The sequence below is a fragment of the Mirounga angustirostris genome, unplaced genomic scaffold (genome assembly GCF_029215605.1).
Source record: "Mirounga angustirostris isolate CCGP_5_RB_7025 unplaced genomic scaffold, mMirAng1.0.hap1 SCAF_6, whole genome shotgun sequence".
Lineage (NCBI taxonomy): Eukaryota > Metazoa > Chordata > Mammalia > Carnivora > Phocidae > Mirounga > Mirounga angustirostris.
The window spans coordinates 13,670,227-13,688,053 of record NW_026991714.1 but is presented as its reverse complement, the minus strand read 5'-3'; the positions used below and the strand labels follow the sequence as shown (position 1 = coordinate 13,688,053).

Here is a 17,827-nt window from a genome sequence, read left to right as displayed (position 1 = left end):
TAATATCTGAACAGGGAAGCTTTGCCTCAAGACTTCTCTTTTTAAAAAAATATTATTCTCATTTACTTATTCTGAACCTTAGAATTATTTTATCTGGGGCACCTGGGTGGCTCAGTCGGTTAAGTGTCCAACTCTTGGTTTTGGCTCAGGTGGTGATCTCAGGGTCATGGGATTGAGCACACACACCCCCACCCCGCCCTAGGGCTCTGTGCTCAGTGGGGAGTCTGCTTGAGATTCTCCCCCTCTGGCCCTCCCCCACTCTCTCTCTCTCAAATAGGTAAATAAATCTTTTAAAAAAGAATTATTTTATCTAGATTTCACTCTCTGCCTCTCCTCTCCCAAAGTTAATTCCAATGGGATTTTGGTTGGCATAAATAAATAACTTCAGAATACTTGATCTCTCTTTTAGGAGTATGGTATATCATTTCAATTTTTAAAGTTTTCCTTTATATCTCTCATTAAAGTGACACATCAATTAAATGTTTATGATTTCTTTTCCTCTGAGACCACAACAGAATTTAACATCGGTGACACTCTCGTCTTTGGGGAAATTTATCCCACCACTGCTCTTCTCATAACTCTATCCTGATCCCTCTTTTTTTTTTTTAAGATTTTATTTATTTTTTTGATAGAGAGAGAGCACAAGTAGGCAGAGAGGCAAGCAGAGGGAGAGAGAGAGAGAGAAGCAGGGAGCCTGACATGAGGCTCGATCCCAGGACCCTGGGATCATGACCTGAGCGGAAGGCAGCCACTTAACTGACTGAGCCACCCAGGCGCCCCCTGATCCCTCTTTCTTATGTCTTCTCAAGTAGCAACTCTGATATTCATTAAGGTATCTTCTTTCTCTTTATGGCTCCCTTCATAGATTTTTCCCTATGCAGAGAACCATGAACTATCAACCAGAATCTCTTTCCAGAGCCCCTGTCCAAACATTTTTACATTCAGACCTTGCCAAACAGCAGCATCCCTGCTCTGGATACACTGTGCAATTACCCTTCCCTCTTATCTGTTCCCATGTCCATTAATTTAGAGCTCTTCAATGTACTCACATCAGCTAGGCTGCAACAAACCATCCAGAAGAAATTATTTTATTTGTTATCTTCCTATAAATATCGGTGTTTTAACAAGGAATCCTTGTTTTACTTCCCCTGACTCTTCCAAAATTGAGTAACCCTCCATGGAACTTTCTAATAGTGCTGTAGGTAGGCAGGGACAGGATGTGGGTGCTGATAATATTTTCATCACATCACTCATTCTAGCTCTGTACCAGTCGGGGCCAGTCAGGAGATGGAAACTACTTAATAATTGGAATATTTGGAAAGTTTAATATAAAGAATGGTTAACTATAACAGAGCATTGCAGTAACAAGGGATTGGCTAGTCAGAAACAAAGAGAACTCTAGGGAATATAGTAATAGCAGTTAAAAGGAACAGAGAACACCCCCGGAACTGCAATAAAGTGCCCAAGGAAGGAGTCCCTCACCAATCTCACACACATAACTGAGGTCCAGACCTTGTTGGAAAGGGCATAGCAATGGCTCACTGCTGCTGAGCCAGCAAAACTTGCTGGAAATCTACCCTCCAGAACTTTCTGGATATTGATGGCCTTTAAGGTGCCAGAGAAAGCTGTTCGTGGGCAGGTGTCCTGCTAGCAGTCCTCTGCTATGACCTTGCATAAGGGGGTTGGCCAGGGACAGCTGTTGGCCGCTGGGTGCTACTGACCACTGTGCATTGCAGATAGCAGAGGCTGGAGAAGCTACTTGTACTAGACGAGTTTGGGGCTGGAGAAGCTATGGCAGGAGTCTGTAGGGAGACGCACACTAGAACCAGGAAGACAGCTCCTCCTTCTTACGATGTCATTCTAGTGCCCTCTACTGACAAAGCTTAACAACCTGTTGGTAGGCAAAAGATAAGTATTTAAAGGATCCACCTGTTTTTCCACAGAGCAGCCAAAAAGGGTGAAGGTGGAACTGAGAGGTAATAAGCTGACAGCTATCATGGGTATGTTTCTACACATGCTCAAATAAGGGCGCCTGGATGGCTCAGTCAGTTAAGCATCTGACTCTTGATTTCAGCTCAGGTTATCATCTCAGGGTCATGACATCAAACCCCATATCGGGTTCCATGCTGGCTGTGGAGCCTGCTTAAGATTCTCTCGGGGTGCCTGGGTGGCTCAGTTGTTAAGCATCTGCCTTCGGCTCAGGTCATGATCCCAGGGTCCTGGGATCGAGCCCCGCATCGGGCTCCCTGCTCGGCGGGAAGCCTGCTTCTCCCTCTCCCACTCCCCCTGCTTGTGTTCCCTCTCTTGCTGTCTCTCTCTGTGTGTCAAATAAATAAATAAAATCTTTAAAAAAAAAAAAAGATTCTCTCTCTCTGTCTCTCTCTCCCCCTCTGCCCCTCCCCCTCCCTCTCTTAAAAAAATACTCATAAATATCTAGATGACTTTGGTTATTTCCACCATACCCGGACATTCTACTTGCAAACCTTTCAATTATCTTAGTTCATTGCAAGGGCAAAGATTTTTTTTTTTTCTAATTTATGTATTCTAGTGCTTGCCAGAAATTTCCATTGTCTGTTCTCAGCACATACATGTTAAATGCTCAAGGGCAACGGTCTGAGTAGGCAATATAGCTCAGTGGTTGAACAGACCCTGGAGCAGACTACTTAGGTTTAAACGTAGTTCAAACAGGGTTACTGGCTACTGCCACTTACTGGCTATGACCTTGAGCAAGGATTCCATCTCTTGTGTGCCTCAGCTTCCTCATCTTTATAATAGGAACAATAGTACCTAATTCACTGGCTTATTGGGAAGATTAAATGCGTTAATACAGGAATCTCCCACTTAATAGTAGCAATCCCTTTAGGAAAATCAGATTTCTGCAGGAAAATCTGGAGCCTATTTTATGTTACTTTGAAAAGGAAAAATTTGAATGAATAATAATCAACCAATTCTACCCCTCCAGCAATTTCTTAAATTGCAGCTAAACATAGTAAGTCTCTACTTATAAATAAACCATTTTTTTTAAGGAGGGGGGCGGATTGAGGGAGAGACAGAGGGAGAGAGAGTACCTTAAGCAGGCTCCAACGCCCAGTGAAGAGCCTGAGGCTGGGCTGGATCTCACCACCCTGGGTCAAGATCTGAGTCCCTATCAAGAGTCCTACGCTTAACCGACTGAGCCACCCAGACTCTCCAAAATAAACCACAGTATTAAGATGTAAAATGCTCAGAACACCGCTTCTGATCTTCAATAATCTTAACAAATGGTACCTCCTATGCCAGAAGCCCTCCTTACACTGTCATATTTCTCTCTCACTTTTGCTTCCTTCTCTACAATTTTCTTCAATGCTTTCCCAACTTTGTTTTGAACTCAGTGTATAACACTAGGCCAAAACAAGGGTTAAGTATGAAAGTCAGCAGGACACAGGTTCAACACTAAGTGGCAGGGGAGAATGAACACTGAGCAGGATTGTGAGACCTTCTAACCCCGCCCGCCCCCCTCCCCCAATATCCTAAGGGGCATTTCTAGACACACTTCTTGTGTTGACAATAACCGCACTTTTCAAAAGATTTATGCTGGCATTTGATCTTTACCAATTGAATTTGGAATGTAACTTTTCCTGAACTGTTAACAAACAAAACAGTTGTTTTGTTTTAAAATGTATTGAGTTTGGTTTATGTAAATATAATCACCCCCCACCCCCGCCCCCAGCAGCTGGAATGTGTGGGATTGAGAAATCCGTACTCCTTTACAGATTTTAGATATTAAAAACCAAGAAACAGGGGCGCCTGGATGGCTCAGTTGGTTGGGCGACTGCCTTCGGCTCAGGTCATGATCCCAGGGTCCTGGGATCGAGTCCCACATCGGGCTCCTGGCTCAGCGGGGAGCCTGCTTCTCCCTCTGATCCTCTCCTCTCTCATGCTGTTGCTCGCTCGCTCTCTAATAAATAAATAAATAAAATCTTAAAAAAAAAAAAAACAAAAAAAACCCAAGAAACATTCTACCAGGAAAACACCAAGCTTAGGGAAAGCCTTTAGAATACTTCTGGCCGACAGAATATGATATAAAGGTTTGCTGAGTCTGACTTACTAAATTTGTCAATAGTTGTACTGTTCCTTAATTCACTCCTTGCAAAATATTTTTTGATTTCCTACTCCGGGCCAGCTTTGCCAGCCTTAGGGGTGGAAAGGTGAATGAGATCTGGTCCCTACTTTCAAGGAGTCAGCAATTTAGGAGGAAAATGCAAGGGGCAGATTGCGGTAGCTGCCTGGAGGGGCTGCGGCGGAGGGAGGCAGGAGCACCGCGTGGAAGCCAGAGATCCGCCCGCCAGGTCGGCCCCGCGCCGCAGGGCCCAGAGCTAGGTCCGCGGTGCTATAGAAGCCGCGGGGCCGGACCCGTTACACCCCGAACCCAGAGGAAGAAAGCGACATTCTATTCGTTTTGCGATTGGAAGCCACGGAAAGGGTTAATCAGAGGGAGATTATGTGATAAAATTTTTGAGAAAGATCTTGTGTGTTACGTTGTGAATCTCTGATGCTTTGGTACTTTGGGGAGAGAGGATGACATTCTCGTATTCTCATTAGAGACGCCGCACTCGCTTTCCTGGCCTCCCGGCTGCAGGTGCGGCTGTGGGCCAGTAAGGGCTCTTGGAGGAACACCCCAAACCCACATTCAATAAGGCAGCACAAAAGGGAAGCGGCCGTAGGGAGGAAACCGAAGTGGACCGCTCCGGGTTGCGGCAGTGGTCCAGGGGCAAGAGCGAGCGGGCCGAGGAGTCTGCTGAGAGCGTAAGTTCACTAATTCCCACCCCCGCACTGGAGCGGATTTCAGGTGGAGACACCGACCACTCCGACCTCCCTCCAATTCACAATCTGAGGCTCCGGGCCCGGAACTCCGGGCTAGACGGCCCCGCCCCGGAACCTTGTGTCACCGGAACTAAATGCCGAAGTTCCTTTTGTTACCACCGGTCGCAGCTCTTACTGGTCGCTTCCGGTGAGGAAACATGGCCGCGGCCGTTCGGGACTCACGTGTGGGTGCAGGGAAAAAGCTGAAAAATTCACTGAAGAAGAAGAAGAAGATGAAAATGGTAGCCAGAGCAGTATCTTCGGAGTTGGAAGATGAGGGCAAAGACGCTGCCAACAGTGGAGGTAACGTACTAGGGTTGAGCTGAAAAGAAAGGCCGGGTTGAATCCGCGGGAAGCAGGGAATGCGATTGGCTTTGCTGCAGTTTTATCTCGGGTGGCATCCAAGGGGCGACTTTGGCCCAGTGAGAAGGCTTGGAGGTGGTGTTTAGGGAAGGGACGCTTTGAACTTCCACATTCTTTTACTAGACATTGTCACCGTCACTGTTACTGATTAAAAGGGATGAAAGCAGCAAAAAGGTTACAATGATAGAAGGCAAAATGAGAGGGTATATTTAAAATTACAAGAGTGGGAAAAGTTTCTTAGGGAACGAGGAGCAAAAGGCCAAAAGAGCTGAGAGGAAGATGAATGGTATACTTGACTTTTCTTGTGTGGTACGTTCGTGACTCTGGGAGTCAGAGACCTGATAGCAGTGAATGAAAGAAGAGGACGTGGTTAAAGTAGAATAAATAAAAGTATCAGTTGATCTCTCAGAGACGCTTGTTAAAGGAAGGAAAGATATTTTGAGGCCTTCAGCCATGATGTGACCATGCTGCTCCTCTTTACCATCATTCTTGGCATTAGCTTCTTAGGTTATAAGGAATTTGAGATGGCCCCTGACCTTCTAATGTTCCAGTTATTGCTCCTTAATACTAGCTAGAGCTTTGTAACAGCCAGAACTATTCTTTTATAATGGACCTCAGATCATGAGAGTTATCTGCTCAAGATGGTCCAGTGGCTTCCCATCTCAGACTAACATCCAGAATCCTTAGACTGTATGAGGTAGCTCAGGCCGTTTTTTCTCTCATAGTTTTCTACTCTGCCCCCTACTAACTACTAACTGTAATCTAACCACATTGATATCCTTGGGGTTTAACACATCAAACAGGCTCCCACACCAGGGTTTCGTCACTTGCTGGCTTCACTGCCTAGAGTATTTTTCAAATACTTGCATGGCTCTCTCTTCCTGACTTCCTTCCATCTCGGATCTAGTGCTTTATCTGCAAGACTTGACCCTCATCACCCTATGTAATGTACCATCACTACTCTTCTTGCCTCCCTACCTTCACTTTTGACTAATCCTGCTGTATTTTTCTCAGTGTTTCCCAAATCATCTGGCATGTTATATAATTGCTGTGTGTTTCTCCCAGCTGAAATGTAAGTTACGTAAGAGTAGAGATGGCTGTATCCCAGTATCTAAAACAGTTCCTGCTGCATAGTGGATTTTTCACAGAAATTTAAGTAAATGAATGGGTAAATCTGGACTTCCAGAACCAAGAAGAAACTGTCATGTGCTAGCTACTGCAGTCCCTAGGTAATTACAGTCCTCATCCGCTTCCAGAGTAATTAAGAAACACAGTCAGTTTGTTGAGCAGGAATTAGAACTTCTGATTCTGCTATTTCCTGAACTCAATAGACTAGTTCATGTGGGGTTGTCAGGGAAAGAAGCAGTACTACATTTGAAGCAAAACACCAGTACTGCTTACAAATTTAAGTGGAAATTAGATTTCTCTCTTTAAGTACCGAATAATTCCAAGTTAGAGCTGTTCTGACTTTTCAATGCAGTATTGTCAATGCTGACCAGGTTCTAAGGTTCTCTTGCTATTATAGATAAGTTACATTGCGGATTAAGGGTTTTGGGTACTATGGAAACCTAATTATCCTTTAGGTGGATAATTTACCCTGTGTTGAGGAACAAAGGATAAATAAATTTCTGCCCTAGAATTATAGTCTTAGGGAAGATAGATATTCAGCACAGGACTGTAAAAGTAGTTATTACAATCATGGTCCAATTAAAATGGTACAAATGGAAACAGAAATCCGTATCCTGTAGAACCCAGCTTAGGCATTGCTTTCTTCTGTCTTACACATATTACTCATAGTATGCTATGTTATTATTTTATTTTAACATACCTTTCTCCTTATAGATTCCCCAAATGCTGGAACTGTGTCTTATTTATTTCCATAGGGCCTTCCTTGCACATTTTAGTATTAAGTACATTTTCTTGCTGAATAAACGAATGAGGTGGCATTTCATCTAGGCCTTAGAAGGGTGAATAATTTTCTAAGTCTGGGGGTTCGAGAAGACAGGTTCCTCAGACGTCCAGAGAAAAGCACCTACAATGGCATGCAGCCTCTTAAAAGGCATGGGCTATTTAGGACACCGTGAATTATCTGCTGTGGCTCTAGCTTCCAGAGAAGTTACTGACATGAAACCGGGAACAGAGGGTAAAGCCAGATTGTGAAGAGTCTTGTGTGCCGTATGAAAGAGATCGGCGTCTCCATTTGTAGACAGTAGGGAACAGTTGAGAACTTTTAAGGAAGAGAGAGACACGTGTTTATTCATACCGCTGGCGGCTGTATGGCGGCTGGCGCACGGTGCCAGAACTCCTGGTGGGCCCTGGCAAACCTGTGTCCGCGCCAGCACCAGTGCAGGACTGGGGGGGGGGGGGCACAGGGCTCCACCTGAAATGTTTTTCAGAAGAAAAACATTCAGTTTTCCAAATAACCAACTTAGAAAAAAACTCATAGCACCATAAATTTTGGGTGTGCTCTACTGTTAGAGGAGTTCGATAATAAGAGCTATATTTTTTGAGCTTTTGTATGTACTGTGTGCTGTTCTAAGCTCCTCATATGTGTGCCATTTCAATGCTGACAACAACCCTATGAGATAGATTCTGTTATTCTCATTTTACTTATGGGAAGCTGAGGTCCAAAAAGGTTATAACTTGCTGCTCAGCAGGTTGATAAATGACACAGCCATTATTGAAGTTTGGCTGTAGCACCTGTACTCTTTTTTTTTTTTTTAAAGATTTTATTTATTTATTTGAGACAGAATGAGAGAGAGAGAGCATGGTGGGGGGAGGGTCAGAGGGAGAAGCAGACTCCCCGCCAAGCAGGGAGCCCGATGCGGGACTCCATCCCAGGACCTTGGGATCATGACCTGAGCCGAAGGCAGTCGCCCAACCGACTGGGCCACCCAGGCGCCCCTATTTTTTTTAATTTTTAAAAGATTTATTTACTTATTTTAGAGAGAGAGAGAGTGGGGGAGGGTCAGAGGGAGAAGCAGGCTCCTGGGCCACCCACAGGCGCCCAGTAGCACCTGTACTCTTGACCACTACCCTTCTTCTGTTCACTTTCTTTTCTGTATCCTTTAGGTTCTGACTTAGTTGTCTCCAGCCACTTTTTCCTGCAGGATTTAGACTGTAGCTCTGCGAGAGATAAATTATAAAGGGCCTTTTATTTAATAAATTCAATAATGTAGGTCCGTTGGTTATAAGACGGGACATCGTCCTTTTATCTAATTCAGAATTTGTTATTTAATATAAGAATCTGCTGTTTTCCTCTTACGAAATCAGTTATTTGAAACGTGACCGATGGAAACAGCGTTTGTATTTCAGAATTTGTGTATATGTGGCCTTGACAGAACTAATACATTTGCAGAGAATTTCAGAGAATGGATGCTGAGAAACTATAAAGGCAGAAGATTAAATCTGGTTCAGACACATCAGTGAATCAGTGTGCAAATTACAGGCTTATTATTAAAGTGAAGTGTACTGGCTCGTTTTATCCGGAAATTGAATCAGAGGTTTCTCTTTGAATTTTAATTGGATCCTAAAAATGGATAGGGATGTGCCTTATCATATGATCATTTGAAAGCAAATTCTTTTAGCAAAATATTACTTAAATTTCATAGAAAACACACAGGTTAAACCCATGCATTGTTTGAACTTTTCCTCTTGGCTTTAATTTTTATTTTGATACATTATGTAAGAAAGGTGTAAAAAATGATGCTTTTACGAGTGTAAAACTCTCAATTACTGTTTGTCAGACTTTGCAGAAATTTCCTAGTTCTTAGGACGTCTGGGTGGCTCAGTCAGTTAAGTGTCTACCTTCAGCTTAGGTCATGGTCCCGGGGTCCTGGGATCCAGTCCCGCATCAGGCTCCTTGCTCAGCGGGGGGCCTGCTTCTCCCTCTGCCTCCCACTCCCCCTGCTTGTGCGCACGCTCTCTCTGTCTCTCTGGCAAATAAATAAAATCTTAAAAAAAAAAGAAATTTCCTAGTTCTGTTAAGAAAGACTTTGTCAGCTTTGCTAACAGCTGTATCAGAATTTGGCATAGAACCTGATACATGGTATAGTACTCTATCCATTTAGTCACTGAATAAATTGGAAATTGCTCTTAATGTGATTTTTACACTTTTCTCATGTACTAGGTATTGTTGAGGGTAAAATCAACAGAACTTGTATATAATGTAAACTTACATGATAGTGAAATGGTTCAGACTGAATTTTAGTAAATTGTAATACTCTTCAGTAGGATTTGAAATTTGGTCATAGTAATATCACAAGTGATCACAGATCAGAGATACGTGGAAGGTAAAATGCTACAGTTAGCATTTTATTTTTTTCTTTAAAGATTTTATTTATTTATTTGACAAGAGAGAGACACAGCGAGAGAAGGAACACAGGCAGCGGGAGTGGGAGAGGGAGGAGCAGGCTTCCCGCCGAGCAGGGAGCCCGATGCGGGGCTTGATCCCAGGACCCTGGGACCATGACCTGAGCCGAAGGCAGATGCTCAATGACTGAGCCACCCAGGCGCCCCTACAGTTAGCATTTTAAGTAACAGATAAATATCAGGTGTTATGAAGAGGATGATGACACCCCTATTTGAGTTAACCTTGAACTGCTCAGATTTATTGAATTGATACCTTGTTGCAGGTTTTGATACAATGTGTAATTGGTTCTTAAGTTTGTATTTTTTTTAAGATTTTATTTATTTATTTGACACAGAGAGAGAGCACAAGCAGGGGAAGCAGGCAGAGGGAGAGGGAGAAGCAGGCTCCCCAGTGAGCAGGAGCCAGATGCAGGGCTCTATCCTAGGACCCTGGGATCATGACCTGAGCCGGAACTTAACCGACTGAGCCACCCAGGTGCCCCTTAAGTTTGTATTCTTAAAGCATACACAGGCACACATAGCCTCCCTGGTCAGTAAATCAACTCAGGTGAGGAAGTAAACAGTGGTTGATGGTATCAAGTATTATGAAAGAGAGGCTGATAACCTCTACCTCTGAGTTATCCTTGAACTACTCAGATTTATTGAACTGATGCAGTGTTGAAGGTTTAGACACAATGCTGACTTTATTCTTAAGCTTGTAGTCTTAAAAAAAAATCTGTAGTCAGTAAATCAACCCAGATGGAAAAAGCCTTGGTCATTATCCAGTGCCATGGTGTGACCAACCCTTTCCTCATAGCTTGTGCCCATCTGACTATAAACTGGTAGAGAAGAATGGTAATTTCATGTTTTCTGAATCGTTCTTTTCACGTACATGAAAAATGGCCATATGCTTCTAACATAAGACTTGATAACAATCCAGTTTAGAAGGTCCTATGAGCTATCACTTAGTTTTTGATAAACTACAAAGCTGTGTTTTAGATATAATAATGCAGCAGATAAATGTGCTTTTCATCAAACTGTAGCTTATAGCCTCTTTCATCATTTAAGTTACTTAAAATAGCAAAGGAACATGTCTAAGAAATGAAATATATCATAGTCCTACTTGATTGGTTTAGCAATTTATAGGACAGACTCAGGAGACAGACTACTTTCAGGCTCTGTGCTTTGGCTTGCCTAGATGGCACATGTAGTCACATCTTTTAATTTGTCTCATAGTAGCACTTTAATTTTCATTGTGAGTATTTTTATGGAAAGCTGGGATAACTTCATTTTTTTCAAAGGTAAGTGCTTTTAAATAAAATTTAGAACATCAATTTTGATTATTCTAAATTTTTTTTTATTTTTATTTTTTTAAAGATGTATTTATTTAGGGGCACCTGGGTGGCTCAGTCGGTTAAGCATCTGCCTTCGGTTCAGGTTGTGATCCCAGGCTTCTGGGATCAAGCCTCATGTCAGGCTCTCTGCTCAGTACAGAGCCTGCTTCTCCCTCTCCCTCTGCCTGCCGCTCCCCCTGCTGGTGTGCGCATGCGCTCTTTCTCTGTCAAATAAAATCTTAAAAAAAAAAAGATACCTTTATTTAAGAGAGAGAGAGGGAGGGAGCACAAGCAGGAGGGGCAGAGGGAGAGGGAGAGAGAATCTCAAGCAGACTCTGCATTGAGTGTGGAGTGTGACATGGGGCTTGATCTTACAACCCTGAAATCACAACCTCGGCTGAAACTAAGAGTTGGACGTTCAATCTACTGTGACATTCAGACACCCCAGAATATTCTAAATTTAGTAGTAATGGGCAGGAAAGATCATGTGGCTTGAGCAGAACAAGTGATTTATAACTGGAATGGGGAACAGTAGTTTCAGAGCTCTTGATAACTAGGGCAATGTGCATTCTTAGGCAAAATCCAGAATGGGGTTGAGGAATGGGCTCTTCTGGTTAACTGAGGCTTACATAGAAATTTCTTTTTAATTCAAGCTTTCTTAAACTATTAATGACTATTTTCTGCATTCATTCAGTACATGTTAATCTTAGTTGAATCCTTGATTCAAAGCTTTCTAGTGCCTCAGAGGTCAGACAGCCTTATTGCTCTGCTCTGTTAACTTTGTGACTTTGGGCATATTTCTTTAACTTTTTTAAGCTTTAGAACTGTTACCTGTGTAAATAAATAAGAGCAACTCATAGAGTGTTGTGAGGATTAAATGATAATGCATAAAAAGTGTTTTATATAGTAGCTTGCTCTAACTACATGTTAGCTAGTTAGTATTGTCAATATTTTAGAGTACTTTGAAAAGTTGTGGGACACAGAGCACCTCGCTGGCTCAGTTGGTAGAGCATGTGACTCTTGATCTTGGCATCATGAGTTCAAGCCCCACATTGGGTGAGGAGCTTACTTTAAAAAAAAAAAAATTGTGGTGCAGTATCATTGATCACTAAAGTCAAAGGTAGCCTACCTGCACTTGATGAGTCCCTGGACATGCGTTGTAGGCTATAACCAAGACTGTAGATAGAATTACAATGGAAGTGAAATTCCTTTTACCACCTTTATTTTGGCATCCTTTTTTAGTCTTTTGTGATCTCCCATCCCTGGTCTGTCATCTGGGTTCTCAGCATCCTTGTCTGTCATTTATTTCATGTCTAATATGTACCAAGTCTGTGTTAAGTTCTTTTCATGTGTTATCTGATTTAATCATCGTAACAACCCAGTGAGGTAGATAACTATTTTCATGCCTATTTTGCTACAAAGAAACTGAGACAAAGCAGAATTAGGTAACTCACCCAAGCTAATACTATTGGAAAGTAGTGGAATCAGGATGTAATGCCAAGTCTGTCTGATTTTATAATCTGAGCTCTTCACCCTTCTGCTCTAACTAGCTGGTCAACCAAAGCTTCCCATACAGCACCTCACACTTCTTGCAGATTCCAACTACCAGAGGTATTCCTTATTCATTTCGCCTCCACAATGACATTAAAATTCTTATCGTGTGTGTCTCTGTGTGTGGTATGTAATCAGCACTTAAATGTTTACTATGGGCTAGGCACTCTTTTAAGAACTTTAATATATATTAACTCATTTAATTGTCACAAAACCAGAGTGAAGTTAATACTATTTTATTGCCATTTTTACAGATGGGGATTTTGTATCTGGAGGTGAGATTGGATTCAGGCAGCCTGACTTCTGTGTTCATACTCTTTACTACTAGCTGATCTCTACCAAGTTTTTATGAGGAATTCTGTTTGAGTTAGAGTTATTCTAAAGGTGTGAAATAAGTTAAATGTTAACCAATAACCTTAATGCTCCCAGATGGTATTTGTATTTTAAAAGAACAACCTTCTTAATCCAGTAGAGAAACTTTTTAAAAGTAAGGGCCTAAGGTAAGAGAAAAGCACTAGCAGTTTGGCCTCTTACTGGAAAAACACACCTATAGTGCTGTAATTTTAAACCGCTTGGTTTTAATTTGGGGGTTAATGTGCATATTTTATTTCTTGGATCGTAAATCAGACCAGCATTTTTATAAACCAGCCAGCTTTTTAAACTCAGTTCTTACTATCCAGTTTCCAGATCCGGTTTCAGCCAGTCTGAACTTCTTGTCATTTCATAAACATCTCACCTTCTTTCATATTCCCATGCCTTTGGACGTACTGGTTTATTCTGCCTGGAATGCCCATCATAATGATGATTATCATAATTTTAATTTTTATACAGGGCATTGACTCAGTCAGATCTAGAGAGTTTTTGGTTGTAGATTTAGTGATCATCCCCACCTGTGTCTTTCAATTCACTTGGGTTGTGGTATCTTACTTCTTTGGCCTCCTCCCTTTTCTTGTCATTCAAATCCCTGCTTTACCTAAGAAACAACTTTAATATCATCTTTGTAAAAGATACCCCCAAACAGTCACCCTTTCTTCGTTGCCTTTTTTTTTTTTTAGAAGAGCACTGACAAATTTTGCATATTGTAAAACCAAATTTTGTGGTTGGTTAACTGATTTATCTACCCTACTAAACATAGGACCATCTTCAAGGAGAGAAACCTAGACTTAGATTTTTTGTTTTCCCCTTCCCCATCATTCATGAGTGCTCAGTAAATATTGAAGGACTGTGAGTCTTCTTAAAACTTTATCCCACTTTCTAGCCAACAGCTAACTATATCTGGGACAAATAATAAATTTGAAAGGGAGCTGGAAGTTTGGGGAAAAGGCAGCGGGAGATGGGAAATGCCTACGTCTACCACAGAATCTTAGAAGTCTAGCCCTGCCCTGCCAGTATGGTAGCTGGTAGCACTAGCCACATGTGGCTTTTTTTTTTTTTTTTTTTTTAAGTAGGCTCCACAACCAGCGTGGAGTCCAATGCGGGGCTTAAACTCAAGACCCTGAGATTAAAAGTCAGACTCTTAACCGACTGAGCCATCCACGTGCCCCCACATGGAGCTTTTTAAATTTAAAGTAATTAAAGTGAAAAATTCAGTTCCTGGTTGTACTGGCTGCATTTGAAGTGTTCAGTAGGCTCTGATACCCAATGGCTAGTGGGCAGCTTTGATAATAGAACATTTCCATGAATGCGGAAAGTTATATTGGAACCATTAGTTATTGCTTCCAGTAAGTGTTCTTTGTAGCCCTTCCTTAATTTCCAGATTCCAAAAATAGAATGCAAACTTCGAGTTAATGTTTAAGATAACACAGAAGGCTTCAAAGGAATCTTTTACTTATCTGGTGCCCTGGATATATGCACTTAACTTCTGTTGTTAAAGATCAGTTAGTAGAAAATTTAAAAAAAATCTCATCTTCATAGGATACAGTAAAATTTTAAGAACCAGTTCTGCTTTCTGATTGGTTTTATCTTTGGTATCCTAGAAGTAAATCCTGGTTTTTAGTACGCTGGAGGACCTCATTACATTGGCATTTTTTATTTATATAAAATGTGATCATTTCCATTTGCAGTGAATGTCAGACTCCTCTGAGCTAGAACGTCTTTAAAAAAGTCAAATAAAAATTATGAATTTAGTGGATTCTTTTCGAATTTGTTGAATTGGTTTATGCAGGTTGTATAAAAAGGTATTCTAAGACTTTTCACAGATTTATTATGTGTCTATAATATGCATACTGTGGTAGTCAGTCTGGGTAAGAAACATACCAAGAAAAAGACCCAACGTCTGGAAGTGGAGAATTGGGGTAGCTCATACAGTTGTAAAGTCTCGTGGCTGCCTCTACAGTGCAACCGAGAAAGTGAAATTGTTGCCGTTTGTGTGCGAATGCATCAGGACAGAACACTAGATGTCAGTATTGTAGTTCTGACATTTTACCAGGGACTGGTGAAACCTTCTGTTTTTGATCAGCCAGGTATTCTTCATTCACACAAACATTTAAGCTGTTATGCCTCTTTACATTTAGAAAAATTCTTACTACAAGAAGCACTTGTCAAATAATTGTTTATTTTGTTATTAATACGTGTGCAATGCTGCTGACTCTGAGAAATAAGATGTATAATATTAACATCTTTATTTTTCAGATAATTACATTCTCCAAACTTTGCTTCTCAGTGTATTTTCCAGAAACCTTGGTCTGAGGAGGTGCTTCTGAGGGAAAAATTGTGTGACTCTGAAATCTGGTATATAGTAGACACTCAGATTCATTGAATTGAATGATAGTGCTAACAGCTTTTGTTTGGCAAAATCTGGATTTTTTTTTTAAGATTTTATTTATTTATTTGACAGAGACAGAGAGAGAGAGGGAACACAAACAGGGTGAGTGGGAGAGGGAGAGGCAGACTTCCCGTGGAGCAGGGAGCCTGATGTGGGACCCTGGGATTATGACCTGAGCCGAAGGCAGACACTTAAGGACTGAGCCCCACCCAGGCACCCCAAAATCTAGATACTTTTAAAAAATACTTTGTAAATAATAAAGTTCTTAAATCACCTATATTTGCATGTCAAAGCCTAGAATCATGTGTCCTCAGATTTCTTAAATTTACCCAGCATGCAGGATATAGAGAAGGCTTCAAATTAAATATGTGGCAAATGAGTTTCTGTTTAAAACTTTTTTCTCTTTACTGAGAAATGTGCAGCACATTAGAGCAGTGGAATTATTAGCAATTTCCTTTACTTTTTGATAACACTGACACACTTTTATCACACTTTGAAGATACTTTATTTTTACTTATTTGCTTGAGGTTCATTTTTTCTATATCTATAAAATGTTTTATATGTTTTTATTTGCTGTTTTCTAAGGTTATAAATTTTTATCTTAAATGTATTAAATATTAAGTTTTACATATTTTTCATTTCATGAATTTCCAACACTTAAAGGTATCGTGCAAAAGTAATAGCGAAATTGCAGGTATTATAATGATTAGCTAAGTCAGATCTTTCTGGCAGTTCTCTCTTACTTCATGATTTACAGTTGAGAGACTAGAGAGGATCACTCAGACATTAACAGCCGACTGTACATTCAGCTCCTTTCATTTTGGTCATGGCAGTAAGCTGAATTAAGGGGAAAAAAAGGCTGAAATGTTATTTGAAAGCAGAATATGTACATTTCATTGAAATTATTTAAAGAAGAAAGGGGGCCTTAGAGCTGACGAGCAGGTACATTATTCTGAAGTAACAACAAAAAACCGTCAGACTTCTTAGAAGTAGAAGCAGAGGTTGTGGTTATAATGCTTAGCTTTGGTATGCGCAGCTGGACCCAACATAGGCTCCCTGAAGGGCAGTGCTTTGTTAGCTCCTCTGTTGCTCATTAAGAAACATTCCAAGTTACTAAGCTCTTGGGCGATTTTCTCCTTTGAAGTAGTTCCTAATAAGTTCCATCAGCTTCTGAAGAACAAAACAGAAGCTGTCCAAAAGGCTCTGGACCATATAGATGTATGCGAACTGTGCTGGCTGCTTGTGGTCTTGTTGGTAAAGTACAGTGAACTTCAGAAGTTGAGAAAAGCCACAAAACTTAAACTACAAAAGCTTCTCAACGAGTTGATTTTCAAGCAAGGCCACTGACTGGACTCTTATTTCTGCCAAGCCGCTGACCCCAGCTATTTGAACCTCATAAGATGAACTAGCTGGCAAATAACCTGTATATGCTTTTTTTCGGAGGTTGTGCAGGATGCAATTCCAACAGTACACTTTTGTATCTGCAACTCAGAGCTTGATAGTGTCATTTGGTCACCCAGCTGTGCAATTGAATCTTTAGTATCTTGGGCAGATATTACCTGATTATTTTTCAAGAATGGTCAATACCTAATTTTATAATGTTATATACAAATTCTATAAAAGGAGGCTGGGTTTTTTGTTTGTTTTGTTTTTTAGACTTTTCTGTACACAAATTCAGAGTTTTAAATATCTGGGTCAAATCCCTAGAGAGGTTATTCTGACTTCTCTGTACCATGGAAACGTTTTCTTGATGGATTAAAGTTTTTTGTTAATCGTTTTAAAAATAATTTTCATTAGTCTCTTATTAAGTAGTTTAATGGCACAAGTAAGGCCCATGGACTTGAACACACCCTACACTGCTCCCATGTTGGCATCTGCTGCCCCCTTGACAATAGGAGGTTGTGTGGGCTGTTGGATTTGTTTCTGCTGCTTGGGTCCTGGGTGCTGAAGCCCAGCATGGCTGGGCCAGGTCTCTGGGGGCTGATGGCAGTAGAATGGAGGGCCGTCTTGCTCTCTGCTATTACTGTAGCTGTGGAATTCACAAAGTTCCCCTCTTGTGAAAATGAAGACAGATGGAGAACTGTTAGCTTTTTGACGGGTCCTGGGGGTCTGGCATGGCCTTGACAGCCTCTTCCTCCAGTGTTAAAGTTTAATTTGTTTCTACTCTTAGGTTCTGTAAGAAGCTGTGGATCAGAAAAGGATGACTTTTCTTCAGATGATGAAGCAGTGGAAGCTGACAATGAAGATGAAGTTGAACCGTGTGGCAATGGAAATGAACATGCAGCTGAAGCTAGTGTTGGAACTAACGTGGGCTGGGCGGATGCCATGGCTAAAATTCTTAACAAAAAAACTCCTAAAAGTAAACCCACTATTCTGGTCAAAAACAGAGAGCTGGAAAAGGAAAAAGAAAAGTTAAAGCAAGAGAGACTAGAGAAGAGAAAACAGGTGTGTCTTACCAGTTGTTTTGTAGATTAGATTGTTTGCCTAGTCTAGTCAAGTTCCTATCTGTACCAAATTGTTCCTGGCAATGTTTGTCCAATTATCATTCCAGTTTTTAACTTGCTTTTTTACGTAGGGGTGAATAACCAAGCTTTTGTACAGAGGCCTAGTCTAAATTACTTCA

The 17,827-nt window shown here is 41.2% G+C and overlaps 1 protein-coding gene across 1 annotated transcript in view; it reads left to right on the top strand.

Moving 5' to 3' along the window:
* Positions 1-4,961: 4,961 nt before the first annotated feature.
* RRP15 (ribosomal RNA processing 15 homolog) overlaps positions 4,962-17,827 on the top strand; it is a 43,233-nt gene continuing 30,367 nt past the window's right edge. Inside the window, exons 1-2 of the mRNA XM_045876882.3 lie at positions 4,962-5,145; positions 17,375-17,649. Of these exons, the coding sequence (XP_045732838.1) occupies positions 5,001-5,145; positions 17,375-17,649 (420 nt within the window). The 5' untranslated portion in view covers positions 4,962-5,000. The remainder of the gene's footprint in view (positions 5,146-17,374; positions 17,650-17,827) is intronic.